The following is a 16,944-nucleotide window of genomic DNA, read 5'->3' on the forward strand; positions in this document are numbered from 1 at the left end:
TGCTAGACAAATTAGAATATGTCAGTATACGAGGAGTGGCAAAAAAGTGGTTTCAGTCATATCTCCATAATAGGAAACAGGATGTAGAAATTGCAACAACAAACAGTAAAAACCGAAGTATTGTTTACAGATTGAATATTCAGACTGTGCCAATTGGGGTACCGCAGGGGACTATTCTAGGACCTCTCCTATTTCTTCTTTACGTAAATGATAGCAAGATTCCAGTAAATGGTACTCACATAATCCTGTTTGTGGATGACACAAACATTGTAGTAACTGACATAAACCGGGTATTGCCAACATCTGCAACCAGAGCTATAGAATATCTGCAAAATTGTTTTGAAATGAACAAATTAACCATAAATATCTCTAAAACTAATTATATCCATTACAGGGAAAGAAAGTCACACCCTGATCTGGATCTCAGAATACAAAATAAAGAAATTGAGAGAGTTGCTATCACAAAATTCTTAGGTGTGCATATAGACGAAAATTTAGACTGGAAATACCACATCCTGTATCTCCCTCGTAAGTTAAGCTCTACTTGCTTTGCATTGTGTGTTATTAGCATTGTATGTAGAAGGGAATGTAGCAGAACTGTTTACTTTGCTTATATAGGCCTACATTCTGCTATTACCTATGGCCTCACCTTCTGGGGTCATAGTAAGAAAAATCTCAAAACCATCTTCACTCAACAAAAACGAGCCGTTAGAATAATTACCAACAGTTCAAGGCTAACTCCTTCAAAGCAATTATTTCAGCAGCTAAATATTCTGCCCCTACTGTGCCTCTATATACAAAAAAGCGTAATTAATGTAAAAAGAAATATTGACAATTTCCAATGCAACTCTGATCTACATACTTACAACACAAGAAAGTGCAATGACATTCATATTAAAAGAGTTAACAAGGCTTTGGTGCTGAAACAAACATGCAAGGAAAGAGATTGTATAACAAACTACCAGTAAAGATAAAAGAAATGAAAAAATTGTCTTCATTTAAAGATGCAGTATTCAAATTTTTAATGACCAACTGCTGTTATAGTGTAAACGAATACCTGGAATAGCTTCATACAAAACAATTAGATTTAAATAGTAATTTTTATCTTACTGTTGCTATGATCTAAATAAGTAATATGTACAAAAGTGTTAGAATTATTATGTGTTATATCTAAATATCAACTGTGTATTCCATGTAAAGAGTCTTCCTCATACATTAATGTAATTAATCAAAGTTGTACATGGTATTTTAATGCGGTCTGATGTTGTGTAGTTTAGTATGCACATTTGTATTGTGTAGAGTATTGTTCACCCACAGACACAAGCAGTATGTGCGGTTGGATATGGGTGTGCGTGCGCGAGTGTATACCTGTCCTTTTTTCCCCCCTAAGGTAAGTCTTTCCAATCCTGGGATTGGAATGACTCCTTACCCTCTCCCTTAAAACCCAAATCCTTTCGTCTTTCCCTCTCCTTCCCCTCTTTCCTGATGAAGCAACTGTTTGTTGCGAAAGCTTGAATTTTGTGTGTATGTTTGTGCTTCTATCGACCTGCCAGCGCTTTTGTTTGGTAAGTCTCATCATCTTTGTTTTTAGATATATTTTTCCCATGTGGAATGGTTCCCTCTATATATATATGTCTGCTTGTGTCTGTATATGTGTGGATGGATATGTGTGTGTGTGTGCGCGCGAGTGTATACCCGTCCTTTTTTCCCCCTAAGGTAAGTCTTTCCGCTCCCGGGACTGGAATGACTCCTTACCCTCTCCCTTAAAACCCACATCCTTTCGTCTTTCCCTCTCCTTCCCTCTTTCCTGATGAGGCAACAGTTTGTTGCGAAAGCTTGAATTTTGTGTGTATGTTTGTGTTCGTTTGTGTGTCTATCGACCTGCCAGCACTTTCATTTGGTAAGTCACATCATCTTTGTTTTTAGGTATATATATATATATAGTTATAATAGAAGGAAACATTCCACGAAGGAAAAATATATTTAAAAACAAAGATGATGTGACTTACCAAATGAAAGTGCTGGCAGGTCGACAGACACACAAACAAACACAAACATACACACAAAATCCAAGCTTTCGCAACCAACGGTTGCCTCGTCAGGAAAGAGGGAAGGAGAAGGAAAGACAAAAGGATATGGGTTTTAAGGGAGAGGGTAAGGAGTCATTCCAATCCCGGGAGCGGAAAGACTTACCTTAGGGGGAAAAAAGGACAGGTATACACTCGTGTGTGCGAGTGTATACCTGTCCTTTTTTCCCCCTAAGGTAAGTCTTTCCGCTCCCGGGATTGGAATGACTCCTTACCCTCTCCCTTAAAACCCATATCCTTTTGTCTTTCCTTCTCCTTCCCTCTTTCCTGACGAGGCAACCGTTGGTTGCGAAAGCTTGGATTTTGTGTGTATGTTTGTGTTTGTTTGTGTGTCTGTCGACCTGCCAGCACTTTCATTTGGTAAGTCACATCATCTTTGTTTTTATATATATATATATATATATATATATATATATATATATATATATATATATATATATTACGAAATCCATGCAATGTACATTGTCTTTGGATGAATAAACTACTACTACTACTACTACTACTACTACTACTACTAATAATAATAATAATAATAATAATCCCAAGATGTCTTACTGGCAAATACAGGTCCATGAAGGAAGTAAAAAATATACAGCATTTGTTTGTGGTGGCAGAAGTTACAAATTCCGTGTTCTACCTTTTGGACTGAACATTAGCGCAGGCATATTTATATCTGCATTGGACAAGGTTTTAGGACCAGAATTGCTTAGCAAAGTCACTGTCTATATAGATGAGCTGCTAATAGCCACACCCACTTGGCTAGAAAATAACAGGCTCATTGAACAGGTGCTTCAACGATTTGCAGATTACGGAGTAACAGCCAATTTAAAAAAGTCTCGTTCTGGTAGAAAGCAAGTAAAATTTTTAGGACATGTGTCAGAACAAGGTATATTACCTGATCAGAAAAAAACTTGATGCCATACACAACTGCCCAGCTCCAAGGAATAAAAAAACAACTAAAAGCTTTTTAGGACTACCATCTCTATTTTGTAAACTCATACCACAGCAACTGATGAACAGTGATGCATTGCTTAACTTGTTACAAAAAAATAGGCCTTGGTTATGGGTTGATAAGTATCAAGAGGACTTTAATAACATTAAGCAGGCATTAACCAATGCAAACATTCTTAGCCACCCTATGTCTATGCACAGATGCCTCATCTCAAGGGCTAGGGGCATGCTTGTTCCAGAAGAAGGTAAGGAAGTCAAGGTCATCAGTTTTGCTAGTTGTACATTATCAAAAGCAGAAAGAACTTATTCTGTGTCAGAACTGGAAAGTTTAGCTGTAATATAGGCATTTAACAAGTCTGAATATCTTTTGTGGGGCAAGAACACCTAAGTTTACTGTGACAATCAGTCACTGTCATTTCTTTTAACATGTAAACTATTGCATGAAAGATTAGCTAGGTGGTGTCTATATTTACAGGAATTCAGTTTTGAGACCATTTACATTAAAGGAAGTCAGAATGTTATTGCAGTTGCCTTGTCCAGGTTATCACAAGGTTTAGAGGAATTTGATGAATTAACAGAGCAAGATGCAGAACTCAGAATGTTATTAATGAAAGGTACAACACAACAGTCTGATTACCGTAAGTTTTGTAAGCAAATGAAAAATATACAACAGCGAGATCGCAGATGGAGGAACGTCATGCAAAACCTGCATGCATGGAGAATAAAGGTGGAAAGATAAGTAAATGGTATCAGGAGTACAAGGGCGTTTTGTTTAATAGGAAACATGATAAATCTGATCAATGGTGTGTGTGTATTCCTGAAGATTATGTCGATGAATTTATAAGGCACACACATGAAGTATGGGGACATTATGGAGTAGGCAAATGTACTGAAAAAATTGCAACACTGTTATTTTCCAAATTTGAGAAGGCGAGTACTAGAGGTATTACGAAAATGTGCAATATGTCAAAAATCAAAACAGTCCAATGTGTCAAAATAAACTGAGCGACACCCAATACTCTCAAAAAAACCTCTAGATATACTATCCCTGGATGTAGCTGGTCCATATCCAAGAAGTAAATGAGGAGTAAGATACATAGTAGCACTGTATGATATTTTCTCGAAACATATCAAAATGTATGCCATTAAAAATGCAACAGCCACAATTATCAGAAAAAGAATTAAGGGAGACTATTTGAGAAGACTAGGTGAACCAAAGATACTACTCACTGATAATGCTTCATATTTCATTGGGCAAAAGTGGAAACAATTTATGACCTCACAGGGCATAAAGCACATATTAGTAAGCTTTTTTCACCCGGAAGCAAGTCCAGTAGAACGGGTCTTTAGAGAATTTAACTGGTTTATTAGGACATACACCCCTCACAAACACACCCAATGAGTAGAATACGTAACTCCTTTCATGCAAGTTGTCAATAACCTTCCACATTCTTCAACAGGTTTCACACCTGATGAATTGATGTTCCAGACAAAATGAACGAATGAGTGGGAGTTGCCCATACCAAAGGTACCCACTCCAGAAACGACACTACAGAACAAAATCAAACAAGCCATGGTTACACTAGAAAACAGGGCTGAGTATAGAAAGAAATTTTATAATAAGAAACTGAAACGTGTTACACAATTTTTTGAAGGGTGAGTCCTCTTACGGATGCACCCTAAATCGATAAAATTTGGCAAACTGATTAAGAAGTGGCAATTACTCTATTCAGGACCATATGTAATTTTCAAAATACCATACACTGGGATGTACATATTAGCCTATAAGGAAACAGGGAGACAAGGGTCTCCTTGCCGGGTCACTGCTAGGCCTGTTAAAGCCATGCAGCCACTTACCCTCGGTGCCGGCCGTACAAGGGTCTCCACCCTCAGAAAGATATAAAAGCTTTTATAGAATGATGAAGCTAGGTAGCATTTTTTCTTTCTATCACAAACATAATTGTATGTAGTGTACACAACTCTACATGTAATTTTTCTTCTGGTGTGTATTTTAAGGTAATGTAATGTGTATAAGCATAAGTATTTCTTTTGGTCAGTACACGTAGGCGGCATAAAATTGAACAGCAATGAGAAGTAACATTGTTTAATGTGATGTGAAGGTATTAACAAAATTAGCTTATGGCTCATTTATCTGCGTTCAACACTGTGTTCTGACGTCAGTAGTAGGAGAGAAGCAATTGACCTGTGCGCATGTGCTACAGACTGGCAGAAGGCGCAACCAAATAAGAATGCAATATGCACAAGTACTTAACTTGAATGCAAAGTAAATGGAAATACTACACAAATACATCTACTGCCTAAGAACTAAGGAACCTATTGATATATGTACACAGAGATTTAATTAAATACTAAGTTATATACAACATATTTACAAGCAAAAGGAAGCATTATGAAAAATTATATGAGATGTGTAAGCTAAGGAGAAACGACAAAATACTGTAAGAAGTGTCAAATAATTTTCTTTGCAGAGTAAATGATCATAATGGGCAACAGAATAAACAAATGTCTCTGAATTAAAAGAAAGTAAGGAAATATTTGCTGATTGATGTAATGGCCAAATGTATCAGTGGCCACTGAGCTATGTAATGCGATAAAATTTAAGTTAGTGTTAAGTTTTTTTTGTTTCAGCGACCAGTGTATCATCATGGCGCAGAAGAAGATAATTACGTCAAGAGTAGCAGGAACCAAATGAAGAAATGGGCTGCACCTCGAGTAAACAATTTAGTTATAAAGATATTTATACAGAGGTCATAAGGCAATGAAAAATAAAATACGCATCTTCACAGTATATCTCCATGACATTTATCAGTACCTATTTGCTGCAGAGTACATATAAATATTTAAGCATGTGATATTACAAAGACCAATTAATTTTTAGCATGTCACATGAAAGCTTGAATAATGACATTTCCAGGTATTTGAGAAAGATAAGTCTATGATAGTTAAAACATCCTATTTCACACTAAGCTACACGTGAATTGAAGTAAATGGCACTAGCAAATGAAGAAACAACATGATAATATGTGAATGATTAGTCAATACACATTATTTCCATGAAACAAGTTCCTTGGCAACTAGCTCATGACTGTACGAGTAACATTTCTTCAAAAATCCTTGAACCAGTAGATGAGTATTTTCTTTCTTCCATTCCAAACAAAGGAGGCAGCACCAAGCGTAGTTGGGCCAGCAATGCCTAATGTTTTAGTCCTCTTTCTGATGTTTTTCTTCCTCCTCTACCCATGGAAGAAATGAGCTCCCACAAGTGATAAAAGCCTATCTATAAAAGGAAACATAAATGTATCATACACTTGTATTGTAACATGATAATATGTATGTAATTAATTTTTAAATGCGATGAGAATGAAGATAGGAACAAAACCCGGTTAACGAAAATTTTATGACATTTTAAAACTTAAGAAAGCTATGTTCATAGTATAAGCGATGGCTGGAATGTCAGTCATAAGTATAAACTATCATGTTATGTATATTGTTGTAACTCAATGCTTGTTTGAATTTTAATTGGAAACCAAACTCCATATGAAGAAATGAACTTTAAAGACAAGCAATCTATACTACGTTTTGGACGGTTATATGTGTCTTTCAACAAGTGGATGGTCAAGTGGTGTGACATGAACATGTGTGTGCAACAAAATAATTTCTGAGTATCGTGGCTCACAACGCTTGACACATTAACGAGTGAACTATGCTTGTTCGAGCCGATAAATACCTCATCGACGAATGCTGTTGGTCAGGGTTCTCTCTGCTGAAAATGCGAGTATGACAGGTAATAATGACGCCCGCCCGGGCCGTAAAAATGGAGATCTGCCACAGCGTCAGATTTTGAACAATAAGCACACACCCACTGCACCCAGAATGAAGACAAACGCGATGGCAGTTCTTCAATTTGTGACACTCAGGTGAAAATGTGACACTCAATAAGAAATCAACACTAAGAAAATGAGTGTACGCAAGTGCGACAGTAGCAGCTGACATGTTGACCATTGGCGACTAGTGCTTTGCTGCCAAATCTGCCAGTGCACAAGCGCAAAACCCGGCAGGGAAAATGAAGCAAACTGAACATTACTGTTAGCACACTAAATTCAAATACATACTGGACTATCATATTATGTATATAATCTTTTAATTTCTTGTAGAACCCTAACATACATAGGATAAACTGACATATCCATTCAATTAAATAAAAGAGAAGCCAACCAACAAAGGGTATCGACCCCTATCAGCAAATGTAAACATGTACAAGCAATAAACACTGTATGTCTCCATACCATGTCAACGTACAGTGTGGGGGCAGTCGTGTGGGTACATGATGAAACACCTCCAGGATATCGTAAAGTTAAAATTTATTAATGTACAGTGTGGGGGCAACTGTGTGGGTACATGATGAAAGACCCCCCATGATATTGTAAAGTTAAAACTTATTAAAAACAAAAAATGAAATATCGATCGACCATAAGCATCTGCAAAGACGTTAATTATGAATATGCAGTAAGGCTCAGATAAATGAAAAAAACATCATTCATTTTTTTACACTATTTTATTTTGTTTCTCACTCTCTTGCATGTAAAAGTTCTGTTAAGAAGTGCTGTTCGGAGGATGATGGGCTACGAGTGTTTTGTATCATACATGTTTTGAAATAAGAAAAAAAATTTGATACCGGTATTAAATATTTTTTATTGAAGTAAACTGAAACGAAGTAAGGAGGATTTTCTTAATTATGATGTGCACTGGCGTACTTTGAGTCTGCTGCCTACATCTACAATTGAAATGTAGGAGAAGAAGTCCAATAGCCTAAAAATTCGTACAAGTACAGAACATTTCTAATAACGCAATTGTATTATCCCTTTTAAATGTTTCTCATATGCATATTTTTTTTTACAACACACTGTGAAAATTATTCACTCTACAATTGCTCTATAAGTTGTTGCCCATTCATATTGCTCCTGCATTGGTGTTAAAATGTAGTAGATTTAAATGGGATGTCTTACTTTCAAGAATCCCTATCACTTCAGACACAAGTGACCATAGTGAAAGACAGCCCTCACCAATTTTACGTCAAGTATAGCTTGCCTATTTTTACAATGACCAGACTAAACAAACACACAAACAAAAAACCATGACTATTTCTAATTAAGCTCCAGTGAAAGCGTTTTTTTTATTTTAGTCACTAACACCACTACAGTAATAGTAATACCATTTGTACATAAACTGCCCAACAGAGTAAATGGTGTGTTAGTAATTTAATTTCTATACTTTTATTTGCAGGGTGGCCCTGTTGTGGTTGATTTTCCATGTGGAGCTGGCCAAAATGCTAGTTCTGAACACACTACTCCACGCAAGGGGAGGGGGGGGGGGATGCTGGAAAAAGTGAATACCAGAGTTGAAATAGCTGCCGAAGAAACGGTTGCAAAATTTATCGCTAGTGGATTTAAAAAAAAAAAAAATTGAATGCAAACCAATTATTCACTTAAGCACAAAAAATAAAATCCTTAAGGCATTAATGGGAGGGCAGAATGAGCTGTTTGCTGAATTGGAGACAATAAAATGATTTTAAATCAATTTTAAAAACTGATCTACTGTCTAATTTCAAATTGCCTGCTTCAATTCTTGTATAAAATTTACTGATTTGTCCTTGGTTTTTCTAGTGTTATTTACTCTGTAAGGTTGCACTGTGACAAGTGTGCATGAAAAAGGTTTCTTCATTCTACACTGTTAAGCCAGACGGAGTCATAGCTATTGGCTAGGAGGTTGAAATCACCTGCTTGGGGCTTTACTGCTTGCCCACTACGTGGATGTTTTATTCAAGAAGCATTTCCCTGTTACATATGGAATTTGAATGTTGACACAATGCAACATTCCTAAGGGACATACAGTCTATAGTGGTATTCATAAAATTACTTATGGCAGTCCTACTACACCAAGTTCCATGTATTTCTTATAAATAAAGCCATATGATCATGGTGTAGGATCTCTTACACAGAAAAAAAAATCAGGTAATAAAAATGCAGAGTTAAATGATAAACACACAAAAGTGCAACTTTTCTTGATCACTGCTCCTGCCATGATGTCCCAGTGCTCTTTAGCTTATATTTTAATCATAGCCTTTCTATGTAGCCTTGTTCATAAATTGAACATATGAGAATTACATTATTCAGCTGACTGAAAATAACTTGACTGACTCAGGAATTCATTTTAATGACAAGATTCTACATACTTAGGAAAAACATGGATGTCCAAAAAGTCATTGTGGTGCAGTTGCTTTTCTAGTCATTACCAATGTACAGCACTTACTACAAAGGCATGGTAAACATTTGATAATACTTACTGAATTACTGCATACAGCAATAACTGATATTTAAATTTGCAGCTATGACTGTATTCCTTTGAACAGCTATTGGAAATTTTTCAGACACAAACATAAAATGTTGGACCTTCTTCACTATTCATACTACATAATTACAGAAAAAGTGGAGTACATACAGAAAAGCTTTCGTTGGTATGAGATGATACATGCAAATGGAGAAAAGGAAAATAAGACTACCTAACGTGTGAAATTCAGTAATACAAAATGAAATCCAGCTGCTGAACTTTATTTATATTGTAAGATGCTAATTACATACAATTACATTAACAAAATGCTCACTTTAACTGACAAAGCCTATTAAAAACCAGGAAATAATTTTTTCAATAGTGTTTCCTACATTTTTGAAGTGGCTTCCAAATTTTTTAGCACAGAACATACATTTTAAGTTCATATGTATAGCTCTTGACCATGTTTGTTAAGGCATAATCTTGTTAACATTGACAATCTGTTTGCCTAGAATCACCTGTTAATATTTTTTTTTTTTTTTTTTTAATTCACTGGCAGCACTTTCAGCTGAACACACACACAAAAGGGTTTAACTTTTACAAGCTTTCACAGTCAGTGGTTCCTCCTACTGGCAGAAGAGGTGAAAGGGAAGGAAGAGGGGTGAAGGAAAAGGACTGGAGAGGCTTATGGTATGGGGTACAGTTCAGAAAAGTCAGCCAGAACCATGGGTCAGGGAAGAGTTACTGGACGGGATTAGAAGGAAAGACAGACTGTTGGTGACTGCACCAGACGAGTGTATTCCCAAACAATGTCTTTCCTTGTCATCCTGTCCAGTAAGTCTCCCCTGACCCTATGTCTAGGTGGACATTTCTGAACTACTCTCTTCCCTAAACCACTCCAATTCTTTTCCTTCATCCCTCTTCCTTCCCTTTCAACTCTTCTTCCAGAAGAAGGAGCCACTGGCTCCAAAATTTTTTAATAATTCAATCTTTGTGTGTGTGTGTGTGTGTGTGTGTGTGTGTGTGTGTGTGTGTGTGTGTGTGTGTGTGTGTGTGTGCCGTAGATTCCAATTCTTTGGACCATCCATTTAAATTAGACTACATAATTATAAATATAAGCATTATCTAAAACTATCATAAATTTAAAGCTCATGTAAGGATTTTTTTCAACTTTCAGATCTTAACTTCATAAATGGCAGATCAAAGCTACAAGGAATTGTATGCAAGAAAATAAGTGGGTTCAAAATTTTCCAACATTTCTATGTTTGTTAAATGTGTAAGATATTTCGAGCTGTACCACCTTTGGTCGAAATACCTAGTGAAACAAAATGATGCACACAGTTATCAAAAAGCCATGCAAACCAGTTATTTTTTCAGTTCACTGGAGACTATTCTAAGATAATCTGAGTCCATGGCTGAATGATCAGCTTGGCTGACAGCAATGAGGGGGACCAGGTTCAAATCCCAGTACCAGGGATTTTTTTCTTGATGGAAGGACTAATACGGGGTGCACTCTGCCTCATGAGGCCAATGAGGCAACTGAGGAGCTACACTACAGGCCAAAAGTTTTTAAAACAGGGATTTTGTCCCATTCTGATAACAAAGCAAATAAACATAGCAGAGGTTGAAAACACCAATTCCATTGTAAAGTTCCCTTTATTTTTCAGTGGTTAAAACTGACCAGTTTTGAGTTTTTACATGCCCATCATCAGGCGTTATTCTGAAAATAAACATGAGACCAGAGCTAAAAATAGTTTAAAAAATAATAATAATAACAATTAAAAAAAAGTTTTAGAAAATGGTGTTAGGGCTAGGTGCAGTAAAATGTAAGTCAATGGTAAAGTGAATCCAGACAATACTACAGATGACTGCCTGGATAAAGAAGTACACAATGAATACCAGAACACTTACACTTCGTGCTGTGGCCCTGAGCACCACAGTGGATGAGTACAGGAAGGTGTGTAACACCAGTGAGTGCGGAGCGCAGAGTTGCGTACACGAAGGGGGAAGCAAACTGGTAAACCAGAGTGGCAAAAGTACTGCCATCTGCTGATGGGTAGAATAACGTGGTGCCAATTAGCCCAGCCATTCACAATTTGAATTAGTGATTAACATTCAAAAGTAAGAAACATTACATAGAAAGTTACACAAAAAGCATTAAAAGTATATTATTAATGGTAAGGGAATGTACTGAACAGGGACAGTACAGAACTGTAGTAAAACTAACTGGAAGCCAGTGACATGAAATTTATGTATAAACCGTAAAACAGAATGAAAATTTTTCCCTTTCCATGAGTGCCATGCAAGTTTTTAATTTAGGGGGATACATATGGCAACGTGGAATAACATGCCAAAGTCACGCGTTAAAAGAACGTACACATGTGCCACTCCTATTAAAAAGCAGCTCACTATTGAACAAAATGGAAGGTAGCAAAACCTCACAATCCACACTGTCAAGAACTACTATGCCAATTAATAGCTAGTAGCAATAGCACTAAAGGGACACATTAAAAGTAGGGGCAATTCAAAACCTGCTAACTAAAAGCCGACGATTCAATGAGGCTTATATGAGATAAGACCTCAGACAATTTTGTAATCATGAAAGACAGGCAAATTTTAATTTAGTGAGTACACAAATAATGACACACTATAATGCACTGTGGTCACAGGATAAAAAACTGATAGTATACAAATGTCTAGTAAAAGAGGGCATATTACAGCTATGTAAAATAAACTGGGTGGACCGTGCAGTTCTCACTATAGGAGATGGGTATATGCTGTATAGTGGCTAAGCCTAATTAAGGGCCACCAAAGCAATGGCGAAAACACTGGTGCAGCTAAAAAGTATACATGTGTAACATACAATAATCAGAAACCAGAAGGAGAAGGAAAGGAGGTTGGATGCTGCTTCAAAAAAGAGAAGTTATCAGCAGGAATGCATGCTTAAGCAAAGTTTGCTCATTCAAAATAGACAGCAGATCATAGTTAATGCTGTGGATAATTTCTATTTCTTCTAAAATATTTAAAATAGGGCCCTTACGTTGAATATGTAGAATGCTGTGATTCATGTTTATATCTGAAGTGGAATGATTACGACCCTTCAGGTGGTTAGTGAGGGCAAATTTAGAATTGCTAAGGTCCTGATACTCTCTGAACCATACGCTAAAGGAGTGGGCAGTTTGGCCTATGTAGATGGAAGGACACACACTACACTGGATGTGATAGACGCCCGACTGTGTGTAGCAATTGTCTTCTCTGGTTTCATGGTGCTTCAATAGATGTCTGACCTTATGGGTGGTATAAAAGGTGGGTATAATCTGCTCTTTTCTAAGCCACTTGCTGGTCCTATTGATAAAACACCTATGTATGTAATTCTGCAAAAAATGTTTTTAGAGTTATCATTACTAGTAGATGAAAGGATAGTCTGGTACCAATTGTAAGAAAAAAGTGAGCTTTACTGTCATGTAATGTAATTTTCAATTGCAAAAATAGGAGTGTAAAGCCAGAGTGGTATTCCGTTGTACACTGAATCATGTTGAAAAAGTTGCAGTTGGGCATCACTCCCATTATATAAAAGTATGATGTCATCGATGTATCTTTTGTGACATACTACTCTTTGAAGGTATTGTGGGTGGGTTGAAAAAAACTGATGTTCAATGTGATTAATGTTAGCTGTTATACTGGCAATGGGGGTACAATGTCTAAACCATCAGTTTGTCCATATACGGTGTCTCTGAAGGCAAAGTAGTTATGGTCTAGAACAATTCTGAGCGAACGAAGGAATTCATTAATTTTTTGTGAACCTAGACAAGAGTGCAGTTATATGTTGGATTCAATAATAGGAATCTTTTCTTTAATGGGGATATTCATATACATGTCTACGAAGTCCAGACTTTCTAGATTTGTATCACTGGTTACAGTCACATGTTTGAAGTATGTAATTAACTCCTCCCTATTCTTAATGGCATTCTTACTGGGGAAACTTTACAATTCCTTAGCCAATAAGTAATCTAGGGCATTAGTAGAATTGATAATTGGCCTTGAAGAAGTCTGTGACTTGTGGAGCTTCATCACAGCCCTGAAAGTGGGCGTTCTCGGATTCATCAATATCACAGTGTTTTTAAGAAACTGCTTAAATAAAGCATCTATCCTTTAGGAGCCACCTTAATTTCTGCCATGAACTTAGCTGTGGGGTTAAATGTTGGAATAAATGAGTATGTTTTATATTTTCAGTATAACTCCTGTGACAGACATGTTAAGAGCCTGAAACCAGTCATGTTCTAATTACTGAAAAATAAAAAGAACCTTAAACTGAAGTAGTATTTTCAATCTCTGCTATAATGCTCAGTTGTGGATGTTCCTCCAGCAGTATTGTTTGAAATATAAACATGTAAAAACTAAGTGCCTCTGTTATGTATATGACTGGTTGTCCATACAGAAAGGTGCTAATGAGTATCCACAACAGTGATGTGCCTTTACCTAAGATGGATCCATTTGAATAGGCCTCATTACTTTGGCTGTCTGTGTAGCAAACAATTTGAATTTGTTTGCAGTACATTGCGTGCATCTAGCAGTGTGTTTGTATAACTGAGGAGGTTCGTCTCACATTAGGTCCTAATGGGACGAAACAGGAGATTAGAATTGAAAAACATGCTGTAATTGTAGCTATGCATCAGAAAGGCTATTCTAGTACAACAATAACAATAAAAGTTGGTGTAGCACAATCTACAGTGGTGTATACATTGCAGCATTTCCAGCAAACTTGTGCCAGTTAAAATGTTTTGCTTTCTGGAAGACCTTGAGCACCATAATACAGGGAAGATCAGTTCATATATGTACAGAGGAAATGTCAGAGGACTTGTACTGCATCTGAAATTCATGAAGTAGTAAATGGTATGTAAGCAGCTCCAAACTCCATCTCAACAGTGTAATGCCATCTCTGTGAACAAATTTTAAAGGGGTCATATTTATTTATTTTTATTTATTCTGTTTTTATCATCCACTTCGTGTAGATTGAGCCCATTAGTGAGTTACACTTATACTGTTGGGGAGAATTTGGTATTTGATTTGTGTGTCCACCACATATGATTAACTTTTCAAGTGGTTTACCATTAAAATGTTCTTCTGTTACTTCATGGATTAATACTGTTGAGGTATCCTTTATGTTGAGCTGCATCTTGGCAGACTAGTTACACTCTTTCTGTGTGGTATGATGTAGATGGTCTGGGTGTGCCTTCTAATGGGTATATTTAGTACAGGGTGGCCACCTTAACATTTTTCGGTCCATCCCCTAGTTGAACTTGCAGCCATAATGCCAGTGACATTTGCTGCCGCTGGTTGCACAAGTTGTGCAGAGATTGGTGTAAGCTGTTGTCTTCCATAGTTGTACCTTTTTGCAACATTACCTAGCAGTGTACAATGGTTCCATACAGGTATTCCATGGTTTGTTTTTGACATAAGTATTATCTTCACATACCCTAGCAATATTTGACTGTATTCGATATAGGGTGTGTGGATAGGTCATACATATTTTTGTGATCTTGTGTTTTCGTTTCTGACTGCTTTGTCTGGATAGGATTAGGGGATTACTTACACATTAATAGGTACAATACGATTTTTCATTTGTACCTAATTCTTTGATTAACATTGGATACGTATGCTATTTTTCACATTTGATATTACTGATAATCTATAATATGCTCTACAAATACTGTACACTGATAACACATTATGACCACTGCCCACTGCAATGTTGGATGCCACCTGGTGGCATTGCAGGCATTTGATGCTGTAACAAAATTATATTAGTGAGCAGACATGGACCGGGGATCACCCTAGCGAAGACATGGGCTGCAAATGGGGAAATCCATTGAGATAAGCGACTCTGACAAAGGGCAGATTATTACGCAGAGCCTGTGAGTGAGTAACTCACAAACAACAAAGCTGGTTGAATGTTCATGTGCTACTGTTGTGCTCATATGGAGAAAGAGATAGAAGAACAGAGAACCTACCATTAGGTGCTAAATGGCTGGATGTCCGAGACTCTTCGCAGAACGTGGGGTTCAGAGGTTTGTCTGCTCTGTAAAGTGGGATAGATGGTGATCTGTGGCATCTCTGCCAAAACAGCAGAATGCTGGTGCATGCACAAGTGTTTCAGAGCACACAGTTCATCGTACATTGTTGAACATGGAGCTCCACTGCAGGTCACCCCTACATGTTCACATGTTGACCCAATGACATTGTCAATTAAGATTGCAGTGGGCATGGGAGCATCAGGGTTCAACCACTGATCAATGGAAACATGTCAGCTCTTCAAGTGAATCACAGTTTTGTTCACTAGGTTGATTGTCATCTCCACAAATACCATCATCAAGGTGAATGATGGCTCGAAACGTGCAGCGCGCCACGGACGCAGTCTGGTGGGAGCAGTATCATGCTGTGGAAGACATTATTCTGTGCTTGTGTGGGATCTGTGGTAGTAATTGAAGACACGCTGACAGCTGCAAACCAACTGCATTCCTTCATGCTTTGTTTCTTCCCTGACAGTGATGTCATCTTTCAGCTGTATAACTGTTCATGTCTCGGAGCCGGCGGCCTGTTATTTACATGAATTAAATGACCTGTGCATAGACATCTAATGCCACAAACCTACCAACAAACTATCATCCCTGATATGCAGAATCAGTGCTGCATTTTGTTCCAAAGCTGGACAAACAAGCTATTAAGCAGGTGGTCATTATGTTTTGTCTCATCATTGTATGTTACATGGATGTATATTAATAGTACCTGAAATGTACCCGAGTTAGATATTTATCTTTGTTTGATATTTGTTTTATGGCAGTACACAATATATGGATGTATTTACAAGTGAATGTTGTTCACCCTGAATAGTTTCTTGTGGAGGGTTTCATACTCTGCCCATGTTATGATACAGGTAGTTTCCTATATTCGGTTTTTTGACACGTCTTGGACATTCATTTTAGGTTTATAACATAAGTATGCCCATCTACAGTTTGCACCTCAGCATTTTATACTTTGACATGACATATATATGTGTATCTATATTGTCATTTTGACAGTGTACTTATACAAAAACTTCAATTTTGTTGAGGCCGTCCTGCAAGGGCTACTTTCTCACAGATGCATAGATGTTGTTCATCCTGAACATTATCTTGGGTTCTGTATGTTCTGTGTATCATATGACAGGTGGTTTTCTACATTTGGTCTCTTGACACATTCTTGGACATTCATTTCATACACATGACATAAATATGCCTATATTCAGTTTTCAGCTTAGATTTCTATAACTTTAATGCGACAGACATATTTATAATGTCGTTCTGCTAGCTTTACTAATACTGATGCTAAGATATTGTTGATGCTCTCCTTGTGCAAGGACTACTTGGGCACAGATGCATATTTCTCTGGTTTACTTATTTATGAAGTTAAATTCGCAGCTTCAGTACCTCGAACATGTCTTTCATGCAGAAGGGGTTAAGCAAGACCCAAGACTAATACAAGCAATTGAGAATTTTCCAGTTCCTATTAATGTTAAAAA

The 16,944-nt window shown here is 37.0% G+C and overlaps 1 protein-coding gene across 4 annotated transcripts in view; it reads right to left on the reverse strand.

Annotated features, from left to right (window-relative positions):
* Window positions 1-5,838: 5,838 nt before the first annotated feature.
* The window catches only part of LOC126162773 (glyoxylate reductase/hydroxypyruvate reductase), a 99,186-nt gene continuing 88,080 nt past the window's right edge, over window positions 5,839-16,944 (reverse strand). For all 4 annotated transcript variants that reach the window (XM_049919477.1, XM_049919476.1, XM_049919481.1 and 1 more), the window contains one exon: window positions 5,839-6,336. Coding sequence is in view for 1 of the 4 variants with exons in the window: in XM_049919481.1 (XP_049775438.1) it covers window positions 6,293-6,336 (44 nt within the window). In the remaining 3 variants the exon portion in view is untranslated. The remainder of the gene's footprint in view (window positions 6,337-16,944) is intronic.

This window comes from Schistocerca cancellata, chromosome 2, assembly GCF_023864275.1.
Source record: "Schistocerca cancellata isolate TAMUIC-IGC-003103 chromosome 2, iqSchCanc2.1, whole genome shotgun sequence".
NCBI lineage: Eukaryota > Metazoa > Arthropoda > Insecta > Orthoptera > Acrididae > Schistocerca > Schistocerca cancellata.